At 44.6% G+C, this 27,459-nt stretch overlaps 2 protein-coding genes across 10 annotated transcripts in view; one reads left to right on the top strand and one right to left on the bottom strand.

Moving 5' to 3' along the window:
• Positions 1-21,555, bottom strand: part of KIAA1328 (KIAA1328 ortholog) — a 250,571-nt gene extending 229,016 nt beyond the window's left edge. For 2 of the 5 annotated variants that reach the window (XM_045020558.1, XM_045020561.1), the window contains exons 1-4: positions 21,161-21,293; positions 18,322-18,357; positions 16,065-16,204; positions 7,481-7,575 (exon numbers count right to left, since the gene is read on the bottom strand). In XM_045020558.1, the coding sequence (XP_044876493.1) occupies positions 7,481-7,575; positions 16,065-16,204; positions 18,322-18,357; positions 21,161-21,212 (323 nt within the window). In that variant the 5' untranslated portion in view covers positions 21,213-21,293. Of the gene's footprint in view, positions 1-7,480; positions 7,576-13,568; positions 13,700-16,064; positions 16,205-18,321; positions 18,358-21,092; positions 21,294-21,342 lie in introns of those variants that run through there. The other 3 variants (XM_045020559.1, XM_045020560.1, XM_045020562.1) reach the window with 3 other exon arrangements.
• The window catches only part of TPGS2 (tubulin polyglutamylase complex subunit 2), a 28,593-nt gene continuing 22,557 nt past the window's right edge, over positions 21,424-27,459 (top strand). The window contains exon 1 of one of the 5 annotated variants that reach the window (XM_045020564.1): positions 21,424-21,648. In XM_045020564.1, the coding sequence (XP_044876499.1) occupies positions 21,576-21,648 (73 nt within the window). In that variant the 5' untranslated portion in view covers positions 21,424-21,575. The remainder of the gene's footprint in view (positions 21,649-27,459) is intronic. The other 4 variants (XM_045020566.1, XM_045020567.1, XM_045020568.1 and 1 more) reach the window with 4 other exon arrangements.

Raw genomic sequence — 27,459 nt, 5'->3', positions numbered from 1 at the left:
CTGGTAACTTAGCCATGACTAACCCCCGCTCTGAAATTCCTCAAGGAATCAACAATGAGCAGAGCCCCAGCTGGAACATGAAAAAAAGGCACACGGTGCCTGCAAAACCTTTTGAATGTCTAGCATCAGTCACTATGGACAGTGGAGTGATGAGTCCATCCAGATTCTCTAGTTAAAGGGAAGAGAGCATTGGATGTATTTAAAAGGCACATAAAGTAAAGAAGATGTGACATAGCCAACAACAGACCAGTTTCATTTGGAACACCCAGTCCAGTTCATGTCCCTTCGCCTTAAGATGTAAAAAAGTTTGGATAGGTTCAGAAAAAGACAAAGAGATGGCTAGGATTTACAAGTGACAGAAGAGTGCAAAACCTATAACTATTTAGCCTCTAAAAGAAGATTAGAAGGGATCTGACTGAGTTCCTTCTTTCAACCCGGTCTTAAAATTCAATTTCATCAAGTCCCTAATAGCTAGTGTGTGGTCAATCCTTGAAATTCCCTGCAGCACAGGTCAGAAGCAAATACTGTAGCTGGAATTTTTCCAAAGGATAGGATAATATTATAGTTAACAACATTAGAACTTAGTCAAAGTAAGGTAAAAATAATCCTCTTCCATGTTTCAGTATATTAGCTAATCTTCAGCAGAGTCTGGAAGGAATACGCACACACACACTACTCCTAGAGGAAATCTACGCCACTGCACATACACAGAATTTATGTCCCCCACATATTTCTTTGCTTCCCCGCTGAAAAATGACTTTCTGATGGGGAAGCAAAAGGAAGCCACAAGAGGAGTCATGTGACCCTCACCAGCGGTATGTTTCGGTTGCCCAGGGCAGTCGGCAGAGAGATAAATCGCTATGGGGAAGGGGGCAGGACTGGGGAAGACCCCGCTAGTGGCTCCTATCCTGTGCTGCGCTCAGCTGCTAGTCCCGGCTGGGCTGGGGAGAACGAGACTTCCTCTTCCTGTGCACGGCATCTGGGGCCAGGTCAGACCCACCACCCCCAAGCTGTAGGAAGCTCTGCAAACACCTCTCCCCCATGCTTCCTGCACTCATCGCTCCTCAGCTGCAGGGGAAGGGATCACTGTACAGGGAGCTGCTCCTCCATCTGCCCAACCCCTGTGCATCCAGATCCCCTCATATCCAGACCCTCCCGCTAAAACTCACCCCCTCCCTCACACCCAGAACCCCCTGACAAACCCCAGTCCCCTTGCACCACCCCGATGAGCCACCTGCCCCAGAAACCCCACCATACCGAGACCCAACCAGCTGCATCTGGATCCCCACCCCACTGAGCCCTCCACACCCAGACAACTACCCTCACCTTGACTCCCCTGCAGAGGCCCATTGCAGCCAGAGCCCCACCACCACCACCTCAATAATCCCCTGTGTATCCAGATCCCCCCAGGATCCCTTCCTGAGCTGCCCACACCCAGATTACCCCACACAGAACCCTCTCAACCCACACCTAAATTCCCCCACGCTAAGCCCCTCCACACTTGGATCCTGCCCTGCTGAGCCTGCCTGCCCATAGCTGGTGCAACTGGCATGGAGTGGCAGGGCCCTGGGGTGTTTCTGGAGTAGGCCTGGTCCTTGCGCTGTGTCAGGGTTGGGTCCAGTCTCACTGCTGAGTCCATGTCCCAGTGGGAAGCTGCACAGTGATCTCCTACTTCTGTGCAGCCAGTGGCCCGTGCTCCCCACTGCCAGGCTGGAGCATCCACATTTATTTGAGAAATAAAATGTGCAGAATTTTGCAGATTTTTAAAATATTGTTTGCAGAGTTTTTAATTTTTTAGTGCAGAATGCCCTCAAGAGTAACACACACACTCTTCCACGTACAAAATTGCAAGGGTAAAGAGATGAGGACAATCTCCAGTTGCTCCACCAGTCATAAACCACTGCAGAATAGTCAAGATACCCAATGAGATGGGTCAATAACTTGAGCTATTACAGCAAATCTTGGGTGAAATTCTGACCACTTGCATCAATGGAAGTTCTGCCACTGACTTCAGTATGGCCGGGATTTTATCCCTTCCTTCAGTTTGCCTTGAGATGGGCAGTTATTAACCAAACAATTTCCATCCATGATCCTGTGATATACATGCAGGAATTATTCTCAGCTAACATGACATTTCCATGCATACAGTGTGGCACAATCAGAACCTATGAAGGTTCAATCTGACCAAATGAGGTTATTTTATTTTTTTATTATTATTATTATTATTATTATTAATGATTATTATTGTTTACTGCAAAGTCTATCTGGAAATTTCAGTATTTTGCTGGTTCTTTTGCTACTACGAAATATCAAATTATGGAGAGTTTTTTTTTAAAAAGCGAATGAGGTGAGAAGAGTTAGAGTTTAACTTTCCTATCACTCTTGCAAAGGACTTTTAATTACATCCAATAAAAATATGATGAGGTTTAAAAATAAAAGAGAACTAAATATAAAATAATAGTGTTCTACTAATTTTACCTTTCAAAATTAATGTTGCTGCACTTTCTATTTTTCTTCAGAGAAATGTCAGGCAGAAATATCAATCTATCCTCAGGGAAAAATCAAAGCATCTGAGACTTTAAAAGAATCCCGTGTTTAAATGAGTTAGTGCATTGGAATTCAGTTGGGAGCAGTGTATTTTGAGTAACAATGTAATAGAGGGTTTTTTCATTATTAGATTATACACCTATACATCAAACATTGGGGCCTGCTTCTAGAACAGCTACAACATTTGACCATTTGTAAGCAGGCTTCAGTGCAATCTATTCTTCATTATAGCCTTAACTAGACGTTCTAACACATGGAGTAGTTAAAAATAAAGAGTTGGAAGTTTACCAAAAGATTGTACAGCAAAAATTTGTATCAAGTTATTAGGAGGAAAGTATTCCAGTGGATGATGAGAATAAATCAACAGAACATTTCTAGCTGCATCACTGATTTACTGGGTGGCATCATTTCATCTCTGTGCCTCAGTTTCTCTATCTGAGAAAATAAGGCTAATGATGCTTGCTCACTATTGCAAAGCATTTTGTAATCTATGGTTAAAAACAGCTGAAGAAGTATTTTTAGAATTTGTAGGGACATATCAAAATGTTTAGGCAAAAATATGATTTCATATTTTAGACACCATTTTTCATCTCGAAGAATGCATGAAATTTTACAAAGTGTTCTTTTCTTTAAAGAAAAAAAAAGAATACTATGAACAAATGCCAGCAGCCCAGTGAGAACACACAACTGAAACATACAATTAGGTATGGAGCAGATTCCAGGATAAACTTTCAAAAGGGGGTTTGTTTTGTTTTTTAAATTGAAAAGAGTGTGACCTCTATTGTATTATGAAGTCTTTGACAGTGTAACTAGGATTTCCAAAAGAATGCATGCCCTATAATGAAGATTGTGTAAAAAATGGTGCATTTATTCAGTCAGGTAACTTATGCACATTTAGAGACCCATGCAGTATGTGTTTTAATCTGAAGTGTTAGTGGAGGGGATAAAATCTGCAGATTTTTTTAAATTATTTATTTAGAACCTGACTGTTCCCATTATAAAGTTTTATTTTTCCTAAATTAACTATTGATATTACCATCTGACAGAAAAATAAGCTTCCTAGAGAAAGTCAAGTGCCTGGGATTCACTAGCAACAGACCTCTCCACTGAGCACACGTGGATGTTAAACATCAAGTAAAGGGATTATGATCTTCTCAATATTATTCTTTAATATTTATGTTATAGTAGCAGCCTGAGGCTCAATCAGGATTAAGGTGCAATGGTGCTTGGAGCAGTACAAACACATGGACCCTGCCCCAGAGAGCTTACATAGCAAAAAAAATCTGATTTTTTTTGTTTTACCATCAAAAGCAAACAAGCAGGTACTCAATAAAGCTTTTTAAAGATTATAAGTAAGCAATGCTGGTGATCACCATTGCCTTTGCCTTTAATACATGGAAGAAACAAGGTACATCCTAAAATTCAGCGTAACGTAACATTACGAAATGTTCTTTCCCTCTTTTTAAATGGAAACTAAAACAGGGTGACTCACTCAGTTCCTTTTCATTTTTCATCTTTGTGTGGTGAGGAGACTCAAATCTTTTTCAATCACGGGGGGGGGCGGGAGGGGTGTTAAAACATGTAAGAGGGGAGATAGATTGCTTATTTGCACTGTACAGTGATGGTCACAAACACCACCCTATACCGGAAACCTACTGACCACTATACTTACCTACATGCCTCCAGCTTCCATCCAGGACACATCACACGATCCATTGTCTACAGCCAAGCCCTAAAATACAACCGCATTTGGTCCAATCCCTCAGACAGAGACAAACACCTACAAGATCTTTATCAAGCATTCTTAAAACTACAGTACCCACCTGGGGAAGTGAAGAAACAGATTGACAGAGCGAGACAGGTACCCAGAAGTCACCTACTACAGGACAGGCCCAACAAAGTAACAGAACACCACTGGCCATCACGTACAGCCCCAGCTAAAACCTCTCCAGCACATCATCGATCTACAACCTATCCTGGAAAAGAATCCCTTGCTCTCACAGACCTTGGGAGACAGGCCAATCCTCACTTACAGACAGCCCCCACCACTCCCAACCTGAAGCAAATACTCACCAGCAACTACACACCACACCACAGAAACACTAACCCAGGACCCAACCCCTGTAACAAACCCCGTTGCCTTCTCTGTCCCCATATCTTCTCTAGCGACACCATCAGAGGACCCAACCACATGAGCCACACCATCAGGGGCTCATTCACCTGCACATCTACTAATGTGATATATGCCATCATGTGCCAGCAATGCCTCCCTGCCATGTAAACTGGCCAAACCAGACAGTCTCTATGTAAAAGAATAAATGGACATAAATGAGACATCAGGAATGGTAACATACAAAAGCCAGTAAGAGAACACTTCAATCTCTCTGGACATTCTATAACAGATTTAAAAGTAGCCATCCTGCAATGAGAAAACTTCAAAAACAGACTTCAAAGAGAAACTGCAGAGCTACAATTCATTTGCAAACTTAACACTTCTAATTTTGGCTTGAATAGGGACTGGGAGTGGCTGGCTCACTACAAAGTTTCCCTCTCTTGGTATTGACACCTCCTCATTATTGAGAGTGGATCACATCCACCCTGACTGAATTGGCTTTGTCAGCACTGGTTCTCCACTTGTAAGGTAACTCCTTTCTCTTCATGTGCCAGGATATTTATACCTGCATCTGTAATTTTCACTCCAAGCATCTGAAGAAGTGGGGGTTTTTTTACCCACAAAAGCTTATGCCCCTACCTCTAAATGGTAGTTCCCCTAAAACTTGTTCCACTGGCAGATGAGCACTGCAAAGTTTCATACCAGCAAAGTTTGTGATTTCAGAAAACAAAGGAAATAACTGAAAGAATTTAATATTTTCTTTTACACACGAGAGGAAAGAGCCCTTGTTGCAACTAACAGCTCCGCTACACTTGTGAGTTACAGTGCATTAAAAGAGCCCCAGGCGCACTGGCTCACAACCCGTCCACACTGGCAAGGCACGTAGAGCGCTCTGACTCCACGGCTAGAGCGCTCCTGGTACTCCACCTCGGCGAGAGGAAAAACATTTGCTGGAGTGCCCCAGCGTCTGTGTGAATGAGATGTTGCATTACTGCGTTCTGATCAGCCTCTGGAAACGTCCCATAATCCCCTTAAGTCAAGTGGCCACTCTTGTCATTGTTTTGGATATGTCCTTTGAAAGCTCTGTTTGACAGCCGGCTGCTTACCTGCTCCGAGACAAAGCAACCATTGCTATGGAATGCTGTGTGAGAGAGGGAGGTGTGGGGGGGAGGTCTGCTGCTGTCTGAACTTACAAGACAGCATGCTGACATGCTCTCAGTTCCCCAAAAACTCACTCTCTCCCCCAACATACAAACACACTCCCTGTCACACTTCCCCCCCCCCCAATTTGAAAAGCACGTTGCAGCCACTTGCATGCTGGCATAGCTACCACAATGCACTGCTCTCTGTGGCTGTTGCAAGAGCTGCTAATGTGGCCACACCAGTGCACTGTCAGCTGTCAGTATGGACAATCTAAAGCGCTTTCCCTACTGCGCTCTACGAAGGCTGGTTTAACTCAAAGCACTCTATATCTGCAAGTGTTGCCATGCCCTAACGCAGAGGTCTCAAACTCAAATGCCCACGAGGGCCACATGAGGGCTAGTTCATTGGCCCAAGGGCCGCATCACTGACACCCCCCGCCTCGTTGCCCCCGGCCCTGCTACCACTCCACCCCTTCCACGAGGCCCCACCCCTTCCCTGCCCCCATTCCAACCCCTTCCCTGAAGTCCCCACCCCAACTCCACCCCTCCCTGCCCCCAGAGGATGCATGAGAGGTGTGGTGGGGGCTCAGAACAGGGAGTTGAGGTGCAGCAGGGGGTTGGGGTGCAAGCAGGGGGCTCAGGGTGCAGAAGGGGTGTGGGATGCAGCAGGGGGCTCAGGGCAGGGAGTTGCAGTGCAGGAGGGATGTGGGATGCGCCAGGGGGTTGGAATAAAGTAGGGGGTTGAGGTTCAGGCAGAGAGCTCAGGGCAGGGAGTTGGGGTGCAGTAGGGGGTTGAGGTTCAGGCAGAGGGCTCAGGGCAGGGAGTTGGGGTGCTGTAGGGGGTTGAGTTTCAGGCAGAGGGCTCAGGGCAGGGAGTTGGGGTGCTGTAGGGTGTGTGGGATGCAGCAGGGGGCTCAGGGAACAGGGTTGGGGTGTGGGGTGCAGCAGGGGGCTCAGGGCAGGGAGTTGGGGGGCAGGGTGTAGGAGGGCATCAGGCTCCAGGGGTGGCAGCAGCGCACACCAGGGCCAGGGCAGGCTGCCAGCCCCGGCCCCGCTCCGCTTCGGGAAGTAGCTGGAACCATGTCCCTGCGGCCCCTGGGGGACGGGGGATGCAGGGCTCCGCACGCTGCTTGCCGTGCCTCCAGGTTCCCCGTTCCCGGCCAATGGGAGCTGCGAGGGGGCGCTGCCTAAAAGCCAGGGCAACACACGGACGGAGCCCTCTGCTTCTCCCTGCCCTGACCGCAGGGACATGGTGCCACCCGCTTCAGGGAGCGGCACGGGGCTCGAGAGGGGCAATCCCACGGGTGTAGTTTGCCCACCCCTGGCCTGGAGGTAGGCCAGGGGGGTGAGTGCAGGCCGCTTGGCGGGCCGCAGGAAATAGCCCCGCGTGTTTGAGACCCCTTCCCTAAGGCCATGATCCTGTAACTAGCTCTGTGTGAACAGGCTCCTGCAATTTACAGGATAAAGGCCTAATTGCTCATTGCCACCTATTTTTTTTTGGTCAAGGGGGGGTAAGAGAACATTACTGGGTCTCCTCTTGCTCAGATCTCTTCCAGCAAGAGCAATCACTTTATGCTTATGTCTATTTAATAAAGATGAAGTTCTAAGATGTCTGGCATTAACTCAAAGAATGACTCTCCCTAAACATAATGCATTTTCAGGTGAAGCTTCTTCTCACCTGGCAAGTTCTTTAATTAAGTTTGCAATGCGTCTCTTGTCCTCGGGACACAAATCCTTTAAAGAAGCACTCTTCGCTCCTCCTTCATTAGTGACCTGAAAAGTAAAATCTGCATTTTAAAATGCAATAGTTTATACAGAACAAGTATTTCTGAAGCTATTAAAAGTATTTCAGGATGTAATGGTCAGAAAATGATGCTAAACAAACTCAGACTGGAAGCGCGGTGCTTATTTTTAACTTTAAGGGTAATTAACCATTGGTACAATTTACCACATTTTGTGGTGGATTCTTCTAAAAAAATTACTGGGCTCAATGCAGGGTTTGCTGGGCGAAGTTCTCTGGCTAGTGTTATGCAGGAGATTCAAACAGATAATCAAAATGGTCCCTGGTGGCCTACAAATCTAGGATTATATTTGTATTGTGAATTCACCCAAATTGACAGATCAAAATCAGGAACTCATTGTGTGACTAAACACAGGAGTCAGAGAGAGCAACAGGAATGCAACATATAAGCAGTGATCAGGGTGATAACAGGATAGGTATCTTGTTAGCTCCATTGTGTTTTGTTTATTTAGAAACACACACTAAACTGAGTTACCCCCACCCCACTAGCCACTGTCAGTTCTTTTTTATTAGATTTTAAATCTACACTATACTCAACTGCTTCTCAACCACTGCCAATCCTGCCCCACAAACAAGATAATTTTTAAATTTAATCTGCCATGCTTTCTTCTTCTTCTTTCTGAGCCAGTCCACTCCTATTTTACACCTAAATAAATGGATACATTTGGTACCCATGTCCACCAGAGGGCGTACACAGTTTATAGTTTAAAAGTCAGTTCTTACAGTATCACTGTTACTGTCATTACATATAATTAGGCTTGGACAGATTAGATTATTATTGGTAAATGTTGATTTCACTGTGCATATACAAACCAGTGAAAAAATATTTCCATTAATGATCAAAATTTACAAATAGGCAAGGAAAACATCATTTGAGAACTTTGATTTAATGGTATCTACACCTCTACCCCGATATAACGTTGTCCTCGGGAGCCAAAAAAAATCTTACTGCGTTATACGTGAAACCGCGTTATATCGAACTTTCTTTGATCTGCCAGAGTGCGCAGCACACCCCCCACACACACCCCGGAGCACTGCTTTACCACATTATATCCGAATTCGTGTTATATCTGGTCACGTTATATCGGGGCAGAAGTGTACTTTGTATGTGAGGTTGACACTTTGTTTTAACAATTATAAAACTTTCATTTTTTATTCTCAACATCTGCTGTTGTTATTAAATAATTATTGTCTTACCTGTACTTAATTTCCCACAACTGAATATTAAATTGTAAAAATCTAAGTAAGTCCTTAAAAAGAGAATATCCGTCAAAATTATATTTCAAAAAATTGAATTCTGCAAAGCCTACATATAACTGTGGATATTTCCATGGGTTCTTCCACTGAACTCTAAGTTTGGCCTTACTTAGTAAAAGAACAACTTTATACAGCTACTGATTGAGTTATCCAAGGCTTGTGCCACGCATTCTCATCCAGAAAAGAGGTGGAGATTGAATTATTTTTAATCCACATTATTTGCTCCAAGAATTTGGTAGTAAAACAGAAATCAAACTAACTGGAAGTAATGGCAAATATTCAAGAATGTGTTTACAGTGTGCTAGATCTTTACATACATGTAATAAAACCTACAAGTTCCTATATGCTTGAGTAGAAGATTGAAGATCTAAACCTTGATCATCAGATGGTGTAGTCAGATCATATAACACTCTTTCGATTCTACTAGTATCTCAGGAGGATGTTAAACAGCAGCTACTAAAGTTGAACAATTTTAAGCCAGCAGACCCAGATAACTTGCATCCCAGAGTTTTAAAAGAGTTGCCCACAGGAGCTTGCTGGACTCTTAATGTTGATTTTCAATAAGTCTTGGAGCACTGGGAAAGTTTCAGAAGACTGGAAGAAAGCTAATGTTGTGCCAATATTTAAAAAGTGTAAATAGGATGACCCAGAAAATTATAGGTCTGTTAACCTGACATCGATCCCAGAAGGATAATGGATGGCTGAACAGGACTCGATTAATAAAGAACTAAAGCAGGGTAATATAATTAATGCCAATCAACACGGGTTTATTTTGAGAAAAGAACCTAACTAGATATTTTTTGAAGAGATTATAAGTTTGGTTGATAAAGGTAATAGTGTTGATGTAATATATGTATGTAATATATATGTAATATATCTAGACTTCTGTAAGGCATGACATTTTGACTGAAAACCAAAAAGGTATAAAAATAACATGGCACACATGTCTCAAAATGTAACTGTAAACGGAATCACCATTGAACATAAGAACATAAGTACGGCCGTACCGGGTCAGACCAAAGGTCCATCTAGCCCAGTATCTGTCTACCGACAGTGGCCAATGCCAAGTGCCCCAGAGGGAGTGAACCTAACAAGTGATCTCTCAAGTGATCTCTCTCCTGCCATCCATCTCCATCCTCTGACAAACAGAGGCTAGGGACACCATTCTTACCCATCCTGGCTAATAGCCATTTATGGACTTAGCTACCATGAATTTATCCAGTTCTCTTTTAAACCCTGTTATAGTCCTAGCCTTCACAACCTCCTCAGGTAAGGAGTTCCACAAGTTGACTGTGCGCTGCGTGAAGAAGAACTTCCTTTTATTTGTTTTAAACCTGCTGCCTATTAATTTCATTTGGTGACCCCTAGTTCTTGTATTATGGGAATAAGTAAATAACTTTTCCTTATCCACTTTCTCAACATCACTCATGATTTTATATACCTCTATCATATCCCCCCTTAGTCTCCCCTTTTCCAAGCTGAAGAGTCCTAGCCTCTTTAATCTTTCCTCATATGGGACCCTCTCTAAACCCCTAATCATTTTAGTTGCCCTTTTCTGAACCTTTTCTAGTGCTAGAATATCTTTTTTGAGGTGAGGAGACCACATCTGTACACAGTATTCAAGATGTGGGCGTACCATGGATTTATATAAGGGCAATACTATATTCTCAATCTTATTCTCTATCCCCTTTTTAATGATTCCTAACATCCTGTTTGCTTTTTTGACCGCCTCTACACACTGCGTGGACATCTTCAGAGAACTATCCACGATGACTCCAAGATCTTTTTCCTGACTCGTTGTAGCTAAATTAGTCCCCATCATGTTGTATGTATAGTTGGGGTTATTTTTTCCAATGTGCATTACTTTACATTTATCCACATTACATTTCATTTGCCATTTTGTTGCCCAATCACTTCGTTTTGTGTTTTCACTTAGTTTAGTTTTAGTTTAGTTTTCATAATTGAATGGGTGAGTTTCTAATGTCATCCCACAGGGATTGGTTTTGGCCCGATACTATTTAACATTCTTATTAATGACCTGGAAGAAAACAAAATCATCACTGATAAATTCTGCAGATGACACAAAAATTGGAGAAGTGGTAAATAATGAAGAGAACAGGTCACTGATTCAGAGCAATCTGGAATGCTCGGTAAGGTGGGCACAAGCAAAGAACATGCATTTTAATAAAGCTAAATGTAAATGTATAATCTGGGAACAAAGAATGTGGACAATGCTTACAAGATGGAGAACTTTATTCTGGGAAGCAGTTAGTCTGAAAAAGATTTGGGGGTCATGGTGGATAACCAGCTGGACATGAGCTCCCGGTGTGACTGTGTGGCCAAAAGGACTAACGTGATCCTTGGATGAATAAACATGGGAATTCTTGAGTAGGAGTACAGAGGTGGTTTGACCTCTGTATTTGGCACTGGTGTGACCACTGCTGGGATACTGTGTCTAGTTCTGGGGCCCACAATTCAGGAAGAACGTAGATAAATTAGAGAGGGTTCAGAGAAGAGCCACAAGAATTATTCAAGGATTAGAAAACATGCTTTATAGTGACAGACTCAAGGAGCTCAATGGATTTTAGTTAAAAGAGAAGGTCAAGGGTTGAGTTGATTACAGACTATAAGTACCTACCTGGGGAAAAAATATTTAATAATAGGATCTCCAATCTAAGAGAGAAAGGTATAAAACAATCCAATGGCTGGAAGTTGAAACTAGACAAATTCAGACTGGAAAGAAGGCATGTATTTTTAACAAAACTATTTAACCATTGGAACAATTTACCAAGGGTCCGTGTTCCCTCTAAGCTGCGCAGTCGCGTGGCCGCCCAAAAGTGAATCAAGTGCCACACACTTGGTTATCAGAGCCACACACATCCAGCAGCGTGTGATCAGGTGTATCTCCCCGAGCTACTCTGCAGCCACATTGCTCCTGCCCTCTGCCTTCGAGCCCCTGGTCAGCTGTAATTTTATTCTTTCAAAGTGCTGTTATTTTAGTTTCTGGACTGGTCTATGCATTTCATAAATTTAATGCTTTGAATAGTGAGTTCTAAAATGCCTAGCCTGTCCTGGCTGGAGTAATTATCTCCATAGTAACTTTTGAAAAATATATATTATGGTTTTTTGTTTCTACTGGTGGCGCACAAAACAAAATTCATTCCACACATGGATAGAAAAAATTACAGAGAACGTTGCCAATCGTCATGATGGATTCCCCATCACTGACAAGTTTTAAATCAAGATTGGATGTTTTTGCTAAAAAGATCTGCTCTCATTCAAAAGGAATCATTCTGGACAAGATCTATGGCCTGTGCAATACAGGTCAGGCTAGATGATCACAATGATCCTTTCTGGCCTTGGAATCTAGACATCTGTGAATTCTGAGTGTTACTAAGTGTTCATCGTACTTAATAATCCCGCCCTCAAAGATCTCACAATTTAACTGGGGCAAATTTAATACAAAGTACAATACAGAATAACTGTTGAAAGTATGAAGCAAACAATAACACTTTAACCTTCCTTCACAATGAATGCTTCAGTAATGTGAGTTGAGTGTACACACCAAGGAGAAAATGTGCCCTTCAATCTTCAGTTTGTTTCAAACCAGTGTTCAAAAGCTAATAAAACGATTACTGTAAGTAGCCTAATAGAAAGACTGGCGATGATCTTATGCAGAGTTATGTTATTCCATACCCTAAGCTTTAAAAAGACCCTCATTCAAAGCCTTTTAATTTTTATTTAAATTAAATACTTCCTTTGTTAGCACTTTGAGTATCAGGCTGCAGGTTTCTTTGATCTGACTACTCCATAGTAGGGTTGCCAATCCTCCCAGTTTTGCAGGGAGTCTCCCGGAATCAGGCTCTATCTCCCAGAGGATACTGAAGCCAAACTGGGAGATTTTAGACGCTTAAAGTCTGGTGGCACAGCGGGGCTTAGGCAGGCTCCCTACCTACCCTGGCTTATCGCCGCTCCTGGAAGTGGCCAGCACATCCCTGCGGCCTGGGGGGGTTTCCACGCGCTGCCCCAGACCTGAGCGCCAACTCCACAGCTCCCATTGGCCAAGAACTGTGGCCAATGGGAGCTACGGGGGTGGTGCTGCGGGCAGGGGCAGAGCGCAGAGACCCCTGACATCCCACTCCCCAGCACCGCTGCCAGAGGGATGTGCTGGTCACTTTTGGGAGCTGCCCAAGGTAAGCCCTGCCCGGCCAAGGCCCATACCCCTCACCCCCCGCAACACCCCCTGCACCCTAGCCCCTGTCCCAAGCCTGCACCCAAACTCCCTCCCAGAGCCCGCACCCCCTCCTGCACCCCAACCCTCTGCCCCAGCCCAAAGCATCTTCTCGCCGCGACACAGATGGATTTAGGGGATGAAGAAGCAGCCAGACAAGCTTGTCTTTGCACATTCATAGTCCCCAGCTACTAACAAGTGATGCAAGGTGGCCTCTCAGAGGCAGATTTGTACCTCAACACACATCAAGGTCCAGAATTGTTAACAGTATAACTACACTTTAAAAAGAGAATGAGAAGGCCATTGTCTCCACACACAAATGAAAATACAGGCCAAGTTCTATCCAGCTTTACATCTTGTCCAACCCTACTGAATCAGTCAGGGCAGAACATGGCCTTAGACTAGTATTTTGCATTTATACAGCATCTTTAGCCCCAAAAATCCCAAAGCCCTTCACAAAACGTACACAAAAGGTACCTTCACAAAAGGTACCATGGGATCTTCAACGTCTAGACAGCATTGAGAGGACCTTTGTTTTTCATGTCTCGTCCAAAAAGGCCTACATATAGCATCCACATGGTACTCAGATCTGCTTTGTGAATGATGAAAGACCAAGTCAGCTCTGCTAGGATTCATATTAGAAGGGAACAATTCATTTGCTTCAATGCAGTGTTCCAGCATCTCACCTCTGACTACGTATAACTGAAATATATCAAAGTAAAGGGGTCAGTTCTTCCTTCAATACTAAACACCTCTGACACAACGGGCAGTGGCCATCATGACTCTAGGAGCAAAGAAACCTTGCAAAACTTCACCTGACTGTAGCAAGTAAAATATCATGAGATTTCTTTTTCCCTTTATCATGGCAAGGGTAAGCCTGAACTGTTAAGTCTCCATAAGGATTCTGAAAGGCAAGACAACAAGAGAGCCCACTGTAAAAAGATTATGATCTAGTTTCCATCCCTCTTTATTATTATTATTTATATAGTGGTAAAAGCTAGGAGGCTGAATGGGGGTCAAGGCTGAACAGTGCTACAAGCTGTATAACACAACAAAAAGACAATTCCACCCCAAACAATTCACAATCTAAGCATAAAATGAAAGAAACACAGGGTGAGACTTATGGACAATACAAGACGCAATGGGCACAGCACAGCAGCTGCCTAACCGTTGTCAAGCATTCCGTAGAAACACAGCAGAAGAGAATTTTAAGGAGGGATCTGAAGAACAAGCTGGCCTTGGGTGTGTTTATCGAGAGCAGCTTCCATGTATAAGGGGAAGCATGGGAGAAAGCACCAAAGTGCTTGTTGGAAAACGGGGGATTCAAGACTGGTATCATTGGCAGAGTGCAGGCAGGAGTCAAAAGGTCAAATGCACATAAGTAGTGATAAGTAGGGTGGGGATAGGCCATGAAGGGCCTTTAAAGTGAAAACAAGTAGTTATCATGACCTCTGTGACTTCCAGGGCTTCAGGAGGCGACAGCAGGACTGGAACAAGGACCCTGCAGACCCAGCCCCGTGGCTTCCTCTGGGGGCTGCAGCTGGGGCCGTACACCACAGCCCCATGGTGTCCCGGGTTTGGTGGGGTTGCAGCTAGGGTCGTGCACCCCAGCCCAGCAGCTTTCGCCAGAGGCTGCAGCTAGGATCACGCTCCCTCCTTGCAACTTCCCAGGGCCATGTGTGTATGTGTCCTCCGCCGCGGCGGCCGGGGCTTGGCAGAGGCTTCAGTCGGGTCATGCACCCCTGCCCCACAGCTGGGCCAGCTCTGGAGCAAGGGCTGAATGTCCCCCCTGGCTGCGCCCCCCACTGCGGCCACTGGGGTCAGGGCTATGCCCGTTGCCATGGTGAGGGGCTCGGCCTGTCAGTCCCTCCCCCGCCCCGGGGACTCCATTCCTTCCCCCTACCTAACCCTGTCCCCGGTTATTTTTAGTAAAGTAGCAAACAGGTCTGGGGCTCTGTGAATTTTTGTTTATTGCCTGTGACCTGTTCATGACTTTTACTAAAAATAACCGGGGAAAAATCTTAGCCTTAGTTATCATTTGATGTGGAAAAGAGGGAACCAGTAGAGGGATGCAAAGTGGGAGGGGGAATGTGGTTGAAGCAGTGAGCCAGCAAAACAATCTCTGCAATAGCATTTGGAATGGACATAAGTGGGGCAAGGTGGCATTTGTTAAGGACACAGGAGGAGGGGGATGTGGTAGTCAGAACACAAGGCCTAGATGAGAGTTTTAGCTGTGTGGTAACAGGAATGCTGGATCTTAAAGATATTGTGCGGAAAGAAACGACGAGATTTAGACAATGCGTGAATGTGCGGCTGTAGAGAGTAAAATATAATGGCTAGATCCCAGATCTACGTGATAGGGAGGATGATAGTGACTGACAAAGGAGGCATTAAATAAAATATTACTAGTTTAATAGCCATGATCAATGTTCCACAGGTGAACACAGCTCACCATAGAGTTCTGAATGGTGAGGTCTATTAGACTATGGGATAGTCTCACAAGGAAGTCCCACTGCTTTGGAACTTGTCTTGCAATATACTGTAGGGGAATAGTGTAGGTGACCTAGTAGGTCTTTAAACTTTTATCTCCTATTTTAAAATTAAAGAGATACTATTTCAGAAGTGAAACCAATTGACTAGATTGGATCACTATTTCCTCTGATGTCTTCGGGTGCTTTGTAGCTTATTTCATAGCTAACCAAAGATCTACTGTACATAGAACTGCATGGGAATAACAATACATGTTTAACACAGTCCAACTTGCACATCATTCATATCAGTCATCAGTTTTAGTCTTTGCCCTGTCTTTAGACTGCAGGCCCCTCTCAAAAGGGACTTTATCACTACTGCTGCCTGCTAGCCATCACGCAAGTTTGCAGTGATGTAAAAATCAGTGATACGTAATGATTAGTAGAAAAAGTTGTAGATATTTGTCTGAACTCTTCAGAATAAGAAAAGTTCATGCTTGCTGACCTGCTGCCCTGCTGGGTCTCCTGTGCTTTTAAATGGATCCATGGAAGCAGAAGGAGCAGCTCCAGGGACCTTAAGCTTAGCTTCACTTTTTCGACCCTTTACCACATGTCTTGTTCTTAAATTTCCTTCGGCAGAAATTCCTATAGGAGGAAGACAAACAGACGTTGAGAAGAGATTCTTAGTTTGCTCTTACACACACACACACACACACAAAATATTTAGTTGAATATGGAATGAGCCTAAGGAGAGATGGATAGCACTGGCCAGAGCCTATCACACACACTTCCAAATAAACTCTGCAAATGCTCCCAAAATAACCTATGGACTTGGACACACCTGCTAGTTCTGTCCTATGACTGCACAAACCAAAGGTCCTTCTGTAATAACACCGTAAATAAGGAATAACTAGGCATCATAAATAAGGCTAATGTCACCACCACTCACGTGACATATTTTAATGTTTCACATTTTACAGATATTTAGTCTTGGAAGCATTCCATTTTTTAATTGGTAAATGTCAATTTCACTGTACACACACACAAATGAAAAAATCTTTCCATTGACAATAATAAAAACGTACAGAGGCAAAGTAAAAAAAATGCTGCTTGAAAACTCAGAGTTCGATTTAGGGTATTTACTTTGTATATTTTATATGTGATGTTGACAATTTGTGTTTTAACAATTATAAAACTAACTTTTCAAATCTCAGCATCTGTCATTAACTAGTGTCTGACCCCTCCATAATTACTCACAACTCTGAAAATTTATCAATAAAAATCTAAAAATGCTTAAAAATAAAAAGTGATATTATCCATCGAAATTATTAAAAAAAAGAATTCTGCCAAGCCTACATATATATTGTTGCTGTATATTTTTGCCCAAGATTAATGATGTTTGTTCCTCATGTCAAACTTATGGGTAACCACAATACCTGGTTCTTATCTGGGAGCTTTTCATCAGTACATCTCAAAATGCTTCACAATCTTTAATGTATTTATCCTCAATACCCCTGAGAGGTAGGGAAGTGCCATTAACCCTACATGAAAGAGAGAGAAGCAAGGCACAGAGAGGCTAAATGACTTGCCCAGGGCCACAAAGGAAGTCTGTTGCAGAACAAGGAACTCAACCCAGGCCTCCCAAGTCTTAGGTTAGCACCCTGACTACTGTGTGAACACTATAGAGATTTTCACTATTGCTAACATTAGTTCAGCTCCACTGCCAGTAGCTATGTAGTAAGCTCTGATGACTCAGGTCTTTAGAACCCTAAGAACCAAATTTTTATCACTCTTTAGAGGTACCAGGCAGTTTTAAATATTTCTTACTTATATTAGCAAACTTGGTACATTTATTTTTTGGATGGAGATTTCAAAAGTTAATCCCTCTCTCCCATCCCACTCCTCACCCCCATTTAGAGGGGACAGAGTTCCTAAAGTTGTCTGATTTTTTTTTGGTCTGCATTATGAACTATTTCTGCTGTAAATCCAGAAAGTTATCCTAAAATTATAAACTTTCCTCTCAAGGTCACAGACTGTTAGGCCCTGCCATCACCTGGGCTTGAGCCATACTAGCTACAATCACATTCAGCCATGTTTTAATTCCGCAGTAACATAGGCCCTCTACCTTGCATAACCAGGGTTTTATTTTAAAAAAAAAAAAAAAATGTCAACTGTGCTGGTCCAAACCTCGATCACATGGTTTCTCAATGCAGTTTGCAGCCCAATTCCGTAAACACACACACACACCTTGCTCATGTTATGTGTTACATGCATATATTTTAGGATCAGGCAAAGACACAACCTTGTTATACCTGTTTTAAGGCTCTGTTTGAAAACAGTTAATATGATTATAAATTCTGGGACAATTAATACCGCCATCTAAACTAAATGTACAACAGTTCCATCTTTTATTATAGACTGGATCGATCTGCATTTAATTCATCTTGCCCCAAAACTCGCTAAGAGATGTTCAAGCATTTAGAGATGTTCAATTCTTTAACAGAGACACAATTAAGATTCAGCCTACACCACAGATTAGACAGAACTGTGCCGTACGACTACATCGGAATGAGTCCCTAAAACAATTCATCTTCTACTGTATACTTTTATAATCAGTGAGCCATAGATCCTCTACTATAATCCTTTATGTCCCAACACAGGCAGGTTCTATGTCTCATGTGCAACTGAAAAATACAAAACTGAAAAATCACAGCAATGTTTCACTTGACAAAGTGTCATTTACAATTATTAGGAAATCATACCTGGCACATACACCACTGGCTGATCTTCATCAGAAACTGTATGCAATTTCATTAAAGGAAAACAAATCAGAGAAAAAAAATCCAAGCTGAGATCTACAAAAAGAAATATGAAAATGCACCTTTAAATCTGTGATTTGCAAAAAAATTATTGACCCGATGCCTTTTATGGGTCTCCACCATTTAGAAAGCATCTATTGCAGGACAAACTTGACCAGAACAAAACATGAATGCCAACTTCGAAAGAAGACACTTACTCACATATGCACTCTGTATGTACTAGCTTTCATCTAAAGATCATCTCAGAGGTCATCTTTACAAAAGATTCACAGGACCAGCCCCAGTTGCAACTCCAAGTATTAAGGTAATGAAGCAACACAATATTTATTTGAACTAGACTAAAGCTAACATTATATAAGGAATCTCTTGGGACAGACAGGGAAGGCAAATTGCTGAGACTTATGTATGTAGTCACACTGACACTGAACCACATACCACTACACAGTGCACAAGGTATATGACAAGATCATTAAGCTAAAAGGAAACAAAGATTTAAAAGGAAGTTGGTCATTCTCAGCTGATCTTTCCTCAAAGGATAGATGAGAGTTGAATGTCTAGGGACTTTTCATGTATTTGTTTACGCAGGAGATTTAGATTTGGTTTCAGGCAGTTATTTGTGAAGAAAGCTAATTCAGAAATGTTCAAATAACTGGTTGTCACAATCATAAATACAATTTACTATATCTAGCCCTCTAAAAGCACCTGGAACTGGGCAACATATTATTTGTATTACAGTAGTGCCTACAGAGCCAAAATCCCTGCCTCATATAAATTAGTCTAAAGATAAGAGCACAAAAAAAAGCAGAATCCAGAGCAGGGTGTGGCCTTTAGAGTCTCTTCTTTAAAGAGACAGTATGCAGTTTTGTTGTAGTGGTATCAGTTCCAGGATCTTAAAGAGACAAGGTGGGTGAGGTAACAGCTTTCATTGGACCAACTTCTGTTGGTGAGAGAGACAAGCTTTTGAGTTTACACAGCGCTCTTCTTCAGGTCATGTGTAACCTTGTTTCTCACCAACAGAGGTTAAACCAATAAAGACACTACCTCACCCACCTTGTCTCTTTAAAGAGACAGTGTCAATAAGCAGCGGTAAAGATGTTTGTTTGCAAAATAAATTATTAAGCACACCTTTGATTGAAAGAATTGCAGGAGTCCAACTTGCATCACTATTTACGCTGTTTACTTTTTCTGATTTTTCTTCTCATGGACAATGAAACTCAATTACATCAGTTCCTCAATTGTCTCACTTTCATGTTCTTTGTCCGCAATGTTTGGGTCTCAAATACTGCAGGGCAATATTTACAAACCATCGTTCTCATTCCCAGTCCTGAGGAAGAGCTCTGTGTACCTCGAAAGCTTGTCTCTCTCATCAACAGAAGTTGGTCCAATAAATGATGTTACCTCACCTACCTTGTCTCTCTAATATCCTGGGACTGACACAGCTACAACACCACCGTATAAACTCTGCCCAGATAAACACTGACACTTACAACTCACCGTGAGCTGTGAAAAATGTAGCTAATTGCACATGCTGAATGCAGTGGCCCGCAGGGGAGACAAGAAGTCGCTGTCCTTATGTACCATCTTGATCCAAGAAGCCTCGGCTGGGATCAAGATGCTCATTGGACAACTTTTTCCCCACCATGCAAAGCTTAGACTAAAATAACAATGTCATGGCAACAACCAACATTTCCATAAAACAGCCATGCTGTGGCACTAGGTATGGTGCATGAGCCAACAAAACCACCTGCAAGGGCCATTCACTGTATTACAGAGCAGGAGCACCTTCCAAGCTGAGACACCTCCCAGTCTGTGTGTTCCCCACCAAATGTCCCCAGAACAGTTCATATCAACTCCCACTGAGATAGCACACAACCATGTACACACGTGCCCAACCCCACTGCCAAGATGGGCTGAGATACTCCTCCAACTCCATCCATACATATGACAGGCTGGGACAGGACACTCTTCCCAGCCCAGGTTGATCCCTATATTTCATCCCCATGAGATGAAACAACCCCAGGGTCTTTACACACACACATACACAATCTGTGTGCACCTCCCCACGTGCAGAAGGACCTCAGCCTCTATGTCTCCTCCCTCAGGTACTTAAACGGCCCTCATCACCATAGTAGCTGAGCACCTCACAATCTCGAATGTATTTATCCTCTCACACACACACTAGTGTTATCCCCATTTTACACCCAGGGAACTGAGACACAGAGAGCTTAAGTAACTTATCCACAGCTACCCGGGATGTTTGTGGCAGAGCAGGGAATCGAATCCAGGTCTCCCACAATCTAATGCCCTAACCACTGGACCATCCTACAGGTTGAGCCCCCAGCCCCCATGTCTCCTCCAGGCTCAGTTTCTCCCCCCCCCCAACACCCCTGTCTCCTACAGGCATAGGTTCAGCCCCCCTGTCCCCCAACATCCCAGTCTCCTACAGGTACAGACTCAGCCCCACCCCCCAACCTCCCATCTCCTACAGGCTCAGCCCTGCCCCTCCCCCAACACCCCTGTCTCCTACAGGCACAGGCTCAACCCCCCCCCACCAACACCCAAGTCTCCTACAGGCTCAGCCCCGCCCCCCCAACACCCCTGTCTCCTAGAGGTACAGGCTCAGCCCCAACACCCAAGTCTCCTACAGGTTCAGCCCCCCAACACCCAAGTCTCCTACAGGCTCAGCCCCGCCCCCCAACACCCAAGTCTCCTACAGGCTCGGCCCCGCCCGGCCTCTGCTCTGCCCCCGCCCGCTGCCGCCTAAGCGCTCCGCGAAGGATACTGTCCCTGCTCCAGTAAACGGCTCCTCCGGGCCCAGCGGCCACATCCGCCATCTTGAAACAACCGCCACTCCCAGAGTACCCCCGCCGCCCCCCAGCGCTCGCAGCCCATTGGCTCGCCGACCCCAGCTTGGTCCTGCTACAGCCGAGCGAAGCCAAGCCACGGGAGGGGCTGTGCTGTTACCCGGAAGAGCGGCGCATTCTGGGAGCTGTATTTCTCCCTACGTGTTCCGGCCCAGGGAAAGCCGCTCTCAGCGAACTCCAAATCCCAGGAGGCACCGCTCCCAACGGGCCGATCGTCCCCTAGGAAGGAAACTACAGCTCCCAGAGTTCCTCGCTGCGCAGCCTCCGGTACAGGGCGCGAGCGGGGACAAGTTCAGCTTCATTCCCCTCTCTCTGCCTAGGGGCGTGCTGAGGATGGAGGACAAGCCCTACGGCAGCCTCAAGCCCTCTCTGGACAGGCTCACCCTGGGGGTCATCCGGATATTAGGTGAGTGAGGGACCGGCCGAGGGCCCAGCGCTGCCCTGGGTCGCCGCGTTGGCATGGAAACGGCGGCCGGGCTGCCATGGTGGTTGGGGGCTGGCGGTGGGACTCACAGGCTGCCTACGAGCTCCACGGCGGCTCCATGGGCACAGCCCGCCTGCCAGCCACGATGCCCGCAGCCTCGCATTATTGGGGTCTGAGGCAAAACCCCGCTGGGGCCCTGGGGGGAGGGACAGCTCCGTGGTTTGAGCATTGGCTGCTAATCCCAGGGTGGTGAGCTCAATCCTTGAGGGGGCCACGTAGGGAACTGGGGCAAAAATCTGCCTGGGGATTGGTCCTGCTTTGAGCAGGGGGCTGGACTAGATACCTCCTGAGGTCCCTTCCCACCCTGAGATTCTGTGACACACAGCAACAGATGGGCCCTGCCCCTAAGAGCTCCCACTGACTTACACACCTCCTGTTTTAAACCCGAGAGCAGCCAGTGCCAAATCCCCTTAACTCCCAGTGCCAGGCTGTGGCCAAAAAAAGCTAACGTCATCCTAGGATGAACAAAGAGGGGGGGATCTCAAAGTGGAGTAGAGAAGTTATTCTACCGCTGCTGCAATACCGTGTCCAGTTCTGATGCCCACCGTTCAAGAAGGGATGTTGATAAATTGGAGAGGGGTCAGAGAAGAGCCGTGAGAATGATTCACGGATTGGAAAACCTGCCTTATAGCGAGAGACTCAAAGAGGTCAACCTATTTAGCTTAACCTTCTCTTTAAGGGTGGCTTGATCACAGTTTATAAGAACCTGTGTGGGGAACAGATATTTGATAACCGGCTCTTTAGTCTAGCAAAGGAAGGTGTAACATGATCCAATGACTGGAAAGTCCAAGCTAGACAAATTCAGACTGGAAACAAAGTGTAAATTTTTAGCAGTAAGAGTAACTAACCACTGGAATCATTTACTGGGGTTCTAATAGACTATCCATCAGTGGAAATCTTTAAATCAAGATTGGGTTTTTCTGAAAGCTATGCTCTAGTTCAAATAGGAATTAATTCAGTGAAGTCCTCCACTTGCTGTAGACTCTATGAATTCCATGTCTGGGCAGAGCCATGGTACTGTATGAGAGGTCCAGTCAGGGAGCTGTATTTGTCCCTACCCCTGAAATGTAGCTTTGGGTGAGCTACAAGTACCCCCGGCAGAGACAGTCTCAGCTGACTAACTGGACCTACAGCACATGGTGCACAGGAAGAAACTAGAAACCAGAAGGCAAAGAAAAAAGAACTGACTTTTAAAAAAAAAATATGATTGGTTTAAAATGTCAGTTTTTGAAAGCTTGGGGTTAGCAGTACTGAACACAGTGCACGGAACTGAGCTTAGAGGGGTTGGTTTTTTTCCTTAACTTTCTTTCTCACATGAGATATACATGATTCTGACATGTATCTCTGATGACTAATTGTTGTGGTAACTCTCGGCAGCTGTCTAGTATACTCACTCCTCCAGAAATTTTTCCTTGTCACATCACATCATGTCTAATTGGTGACCAAATCCAATTAGTTGTGAAGGGATTCTGCACCAAAAATTTAAAAATTCCATGCACAATATTTTAAAATTCTGCAAATTTTATTTCTCAAATAAATGTGGAGGCTCCAGCCTGGCAGTGGGGAGCACAGGCCACTGGCTGCACAGAGGTGGGAGATCACTGTGCAGCTCCCCCACTCCCCCCGGACACAGATTCAGCAATGAGGCTGCACACAACCCTGACACAGCGCAAGGACCGGGCCTGTCTAGAAATACCCCCGGGCCTTGCCCCTCCATGCCGAGTGCACCAGGTATGGGCAGGCAGGCTCAGAAAGGCAGGATCCCAGGGGGCTTAGTGTGGGGGGAGGTGGGTGTGGGTTGAGAGAGTTCTGTGTGGGGCAATCTGGGTGCGGACAGCTCAGTGGGGGATCCGGGTGCGGGTGGGATCTGGATGCACAGGGGATTGTTGTGGGGGTTCTGGCTGCAATGGGACCCTTGATCCCAGCAGAGGCTTCTCTACCCCACCTCTAAACCATCTGATTCTTTCACTCTGAAAGTGATTCCTAGTTCTAGGGAATAGATCCTCCCCTCCTCTCTTTGTGCTTGTCTGGGATTTGTGTTGTCATAAGCAGTGTGGTGCTACTTTTTCCACACTTTCAAGATTTTAATGTGGTTCCTTTGCTGAACACTAAAATTGCAACAATTTAACAAGGCGATCCTATTTTTTTTTCCCTATAGGGAGTTTGTGTTATATACTTTTTGTAGCCAACCTTCAGGTAACAAAGGATACTTGAATTCTGAAGATGCCTTATTCAGGGGCTCAGACCAATACAAAGTGTCTTGTTCTTTTAGTTTGCCTTCTCCCTCTGAAGGGCTCATAAAAGTCACAGATCATTATTCTGCATAAAATGGCACAAGAGCAGCGATGAGCCTTTTTACTTCTGTTGAGGTAGTGCAGGAGTTCTCAAACTGGGGGTCGGGACCCCTCAGGGGGTCATGAGCTTATTACATCGGGGGTTGCAAGCTGTCAACCTCCACCCTAACCCCGCTTTGACTCCAGCAGTTATAATGGTGTTAAATTAAAAACACTTTTTTATGTATTTATGGGAGGGGGTCGCACTCAGAGGCTTACTGTGTGAAAGGGGTCACTAGTAAAAAAAAAAAAAGTTTGAGAGCCACTGAGTTAGTGGAACATTTTTATTGTGTGGAAGATGGTTGTATTTCCTTAAAACCAGGCATGCCCATTTTAAAGCTGTTGCACATACTGTCCCGGGCAGCTTACACAGGTAAATGCTGTGGTCCCCATTTTACAAATTCTCTTCCTTTTTGTGTCTCCTGTGCAGAATTGTATACGAAGCTCCAACCTCTGTTGAAACCTGCTGAAGACTATGAGTTTTCGCAGGTGTTACAGGGGTTATAATTTGAGGGCAGTGGGGTTTCACACCTGTCACTCAGGGCCTACTGTAGCCTGCAGAAACTATATGCCTGGTGATGACACTCTGGAAGGAAACACCATTGATTCATTCTCCAAAGCATTTTCAGGGATGGCAGTTAGAAAGAACCTAACAAAACTGTCCATTTTCTTGCTTGTAAACTAAACACGCTTGATTTGAAAATACAGAAAACATGGAACCCCGATGTGGTTTTTACAGTCACTTTTCAGCGCCGAACCACACTTGAATACCTACAACACCCCATGAGGAAAGAACTTCATTATTCACCCCACTTTACTGAAAACTTGAGACTTGACAAAGGCTAGAGGGGGGAATCAGTAACAGAGCAAGAATTGTAATTTATAGTATGGGAGTTCCCAACTCCCAACCTTGTGTTCAGGCCATTAGATCAGGTCTCTCTTATAAAGTTTGTAGAGTGGTTTGGGAACCTTCCAGGTGAAAGGTGCGAAATAAATGGAAGAGATAATTGTGATCCTAATTCAGAATATTTGAGAGACTTCCCTCCTGGATTTGTTCAGCTTTATCCATATCATTAGCCTAACGTGATAGGCCTCTTGATTTCTTCCATCTGGATTCCAAGAAGGTGTCCATGGCAGATTTTTTTTTTCTTCTCCATGTTTAATGTTGCTCCCATCCATACTTATCTGTTAAGTATGATTTTCAATTTACCCATAGGATATTTTTAAATATAACATTCATGTTTTTAAGATACAGTTTCTTTTCCTTTTGCTCTTGGATTTGGTACAGACTCCTTTAGAACTTGCAGTTCATTCATCACTTTACATCTTCCTGTGACTGATACAACACTGAATCTTCCACCATCCCAGTTGAGCCTTTGTGCAAGATGAATTAAATGTCCCCGCTGTTTTCTTTGATCATAGAAATAACAATTATTCCATTAATATGATCTGTGAACTTGTTATAAGACATGCAGAACTTAGATGGAAAAGGCTTGTCAGATCATAGGTTCTACATTATCACCCCTTCAAATGCAGGATAGAATCCCCATTTAGAGGACATATAGTCCAGCAAGAACTAACTTCACACACACACACACACACACGACTATTTGAAATGAAACTGGGCAAAGGAGCAGAAAGTCTTCTGAAGGCAGCGCCCTGCGCTGGCCAGAGGGGATGAATTTCAATGGTGCAAACACCCCCCAACAAATGTAACCCCTCAACAAAAAAAGCCCTCAGGATTAGGTCCATAGTCAGTCTCCTTATCCTTTTCCATACAGCTAATGTTTATGTCCAGGATGTATCCATGAATCTGGAATATACCACTTCAGATTAGAGTTATTGCTGTATATATGTTGTCCTTGAAAGCATCAGGTAATGTAGCGCAAACTCTTCTGACTAGCAACTCTGAACAGAAGTCAAACTTCCTTATATTGACTGCCACTGTCAAAGTGATAGAAAAACTCTGGGTGACCCACCTGTTAGAATAAGGGTGGGCAAACTATGGGCCACAGGCCGGATCCAGCCCGTGAGCCATTTTAAGCCGGCCTACGAGCCACACCACGTGGCTTGGCGGCGCTCCAGCCGGGGCGCTGGGTTGGGGCCACACCACGCAGCTCAACGGCAGGGTCGGGGGCCGCACCACACAGCTCGGCCCCGCTCCAGACAGAGCACAGGGTCAGGGGCCGCACTACGCAGCTCCCAGAAGTTGCGGCATGGCCCCGCTCCAGCTCCTATGCGCTCTGGTGCCTGAAGATGGGACAGCGTGCAAAGCTGCCTGGCCACGCTCCCATGTAGGAGCTGGAGAAGGGACATGCCACTGTTTCTGGGAGCCATTTGAGGTAAGCCCCGTGTGGTGCCTGCACCCCCTGAGCCTCTCCCCATACCCCAACCTCCCCAGCCCTGATCCCCCCCCGACTCTCCAAACCCCTCGATCCCAGCTTGGAGCACCCTCCTACACCCCAAACCTCTTATTCCCAGCCCCACTCCAGAGCCCGCACCCCAACCCCAATTTTGTGAGCACTCATGGCCCGCCATACAATTTCTATTCCCCAATGTGGCCCTTGGGCCAAAAAGTTTGCCCACCCCTGTGTTAGAACAAAACGCTCAGTACTGGGGAAAAACTCCTCCAGTGACACTTCAATCTGTGACAATTCCTCAGATTTGTCACCTACAAAGGACGACTCAGGTTTGGGAATCTCCCTAACGTCCTCAGCCATGAAGACTGAAGCGAAGAATTCATTTAGTTTCTCTGTAATGACTTTATCGTCTTTAAGTGCTCCTTTTGTATCTCAATCGTCCAGGGGCCCCACTGGTTTTTCTGATGTACTTAAAAAACATTTTGTTATTACCTTTTGAGTTTTTGGCTAGCTGTTCTTCAACCTCCTTTTTGGTATTTCTTACTACATTTTTACACTTAATTTGGCAGTGTTTATTTTCCTTTCTATTCACCTCATTAGATGAGTACTAGGTGAAAACTTTCACTTTTTAAAAGATGCCTTTTTATCTCTCAATGCTTCTTTTACATGGCTGTTAAGCCACGATGGCTCTTTCTTAGTTCTTTTACTGTGTTTTTTAATGTGGGGTATACATTTAAGTTGGGCCTTTATTATGGTGTCTTTGAAAAGTGTCCATGCAGCTCATTTTTGCATAGTTCCCCTTTCTGAAATTAAATCCCACAGTGTTGGGCTGCTGAGGTGTTCTTCCCACCACAGAAATGTTAAATGTTGTTATATTATGGTCACTATTTCCAAGCGGTCCTGTTATAGTTTCCTCTTGGACCAGCTCCTGCGCTCCACTCAGGACTAAATCGAGAATTGCCTCTCCCCTTGTGGGTTCCCGTACCAGCTGCTCCAGGAAGCAGTCATTTAAAGTATCAAGAAATTTTGTCTCTGCCATT

This window comes from Mauremys mutica, chromosome 6, assembly GCF_020497125.1.
Source record: "Mauremys mutica isolate MM-2020 ecotype Southern chromosome 6, ASM2049712v1, whole genome shotgun sequence".
In the NCBI taxonomy this organism is placed as follows: domain Eukaryota; kingdom Metazoa; phylum Chordata; order Testudines; family Geoemydidae; genus Mauremys; species Mauremys mutica.
Note: the sequence above shows the minus strand (reverse complement) of the source record. Positions and strands in the feature narration are given on the sequence as shown.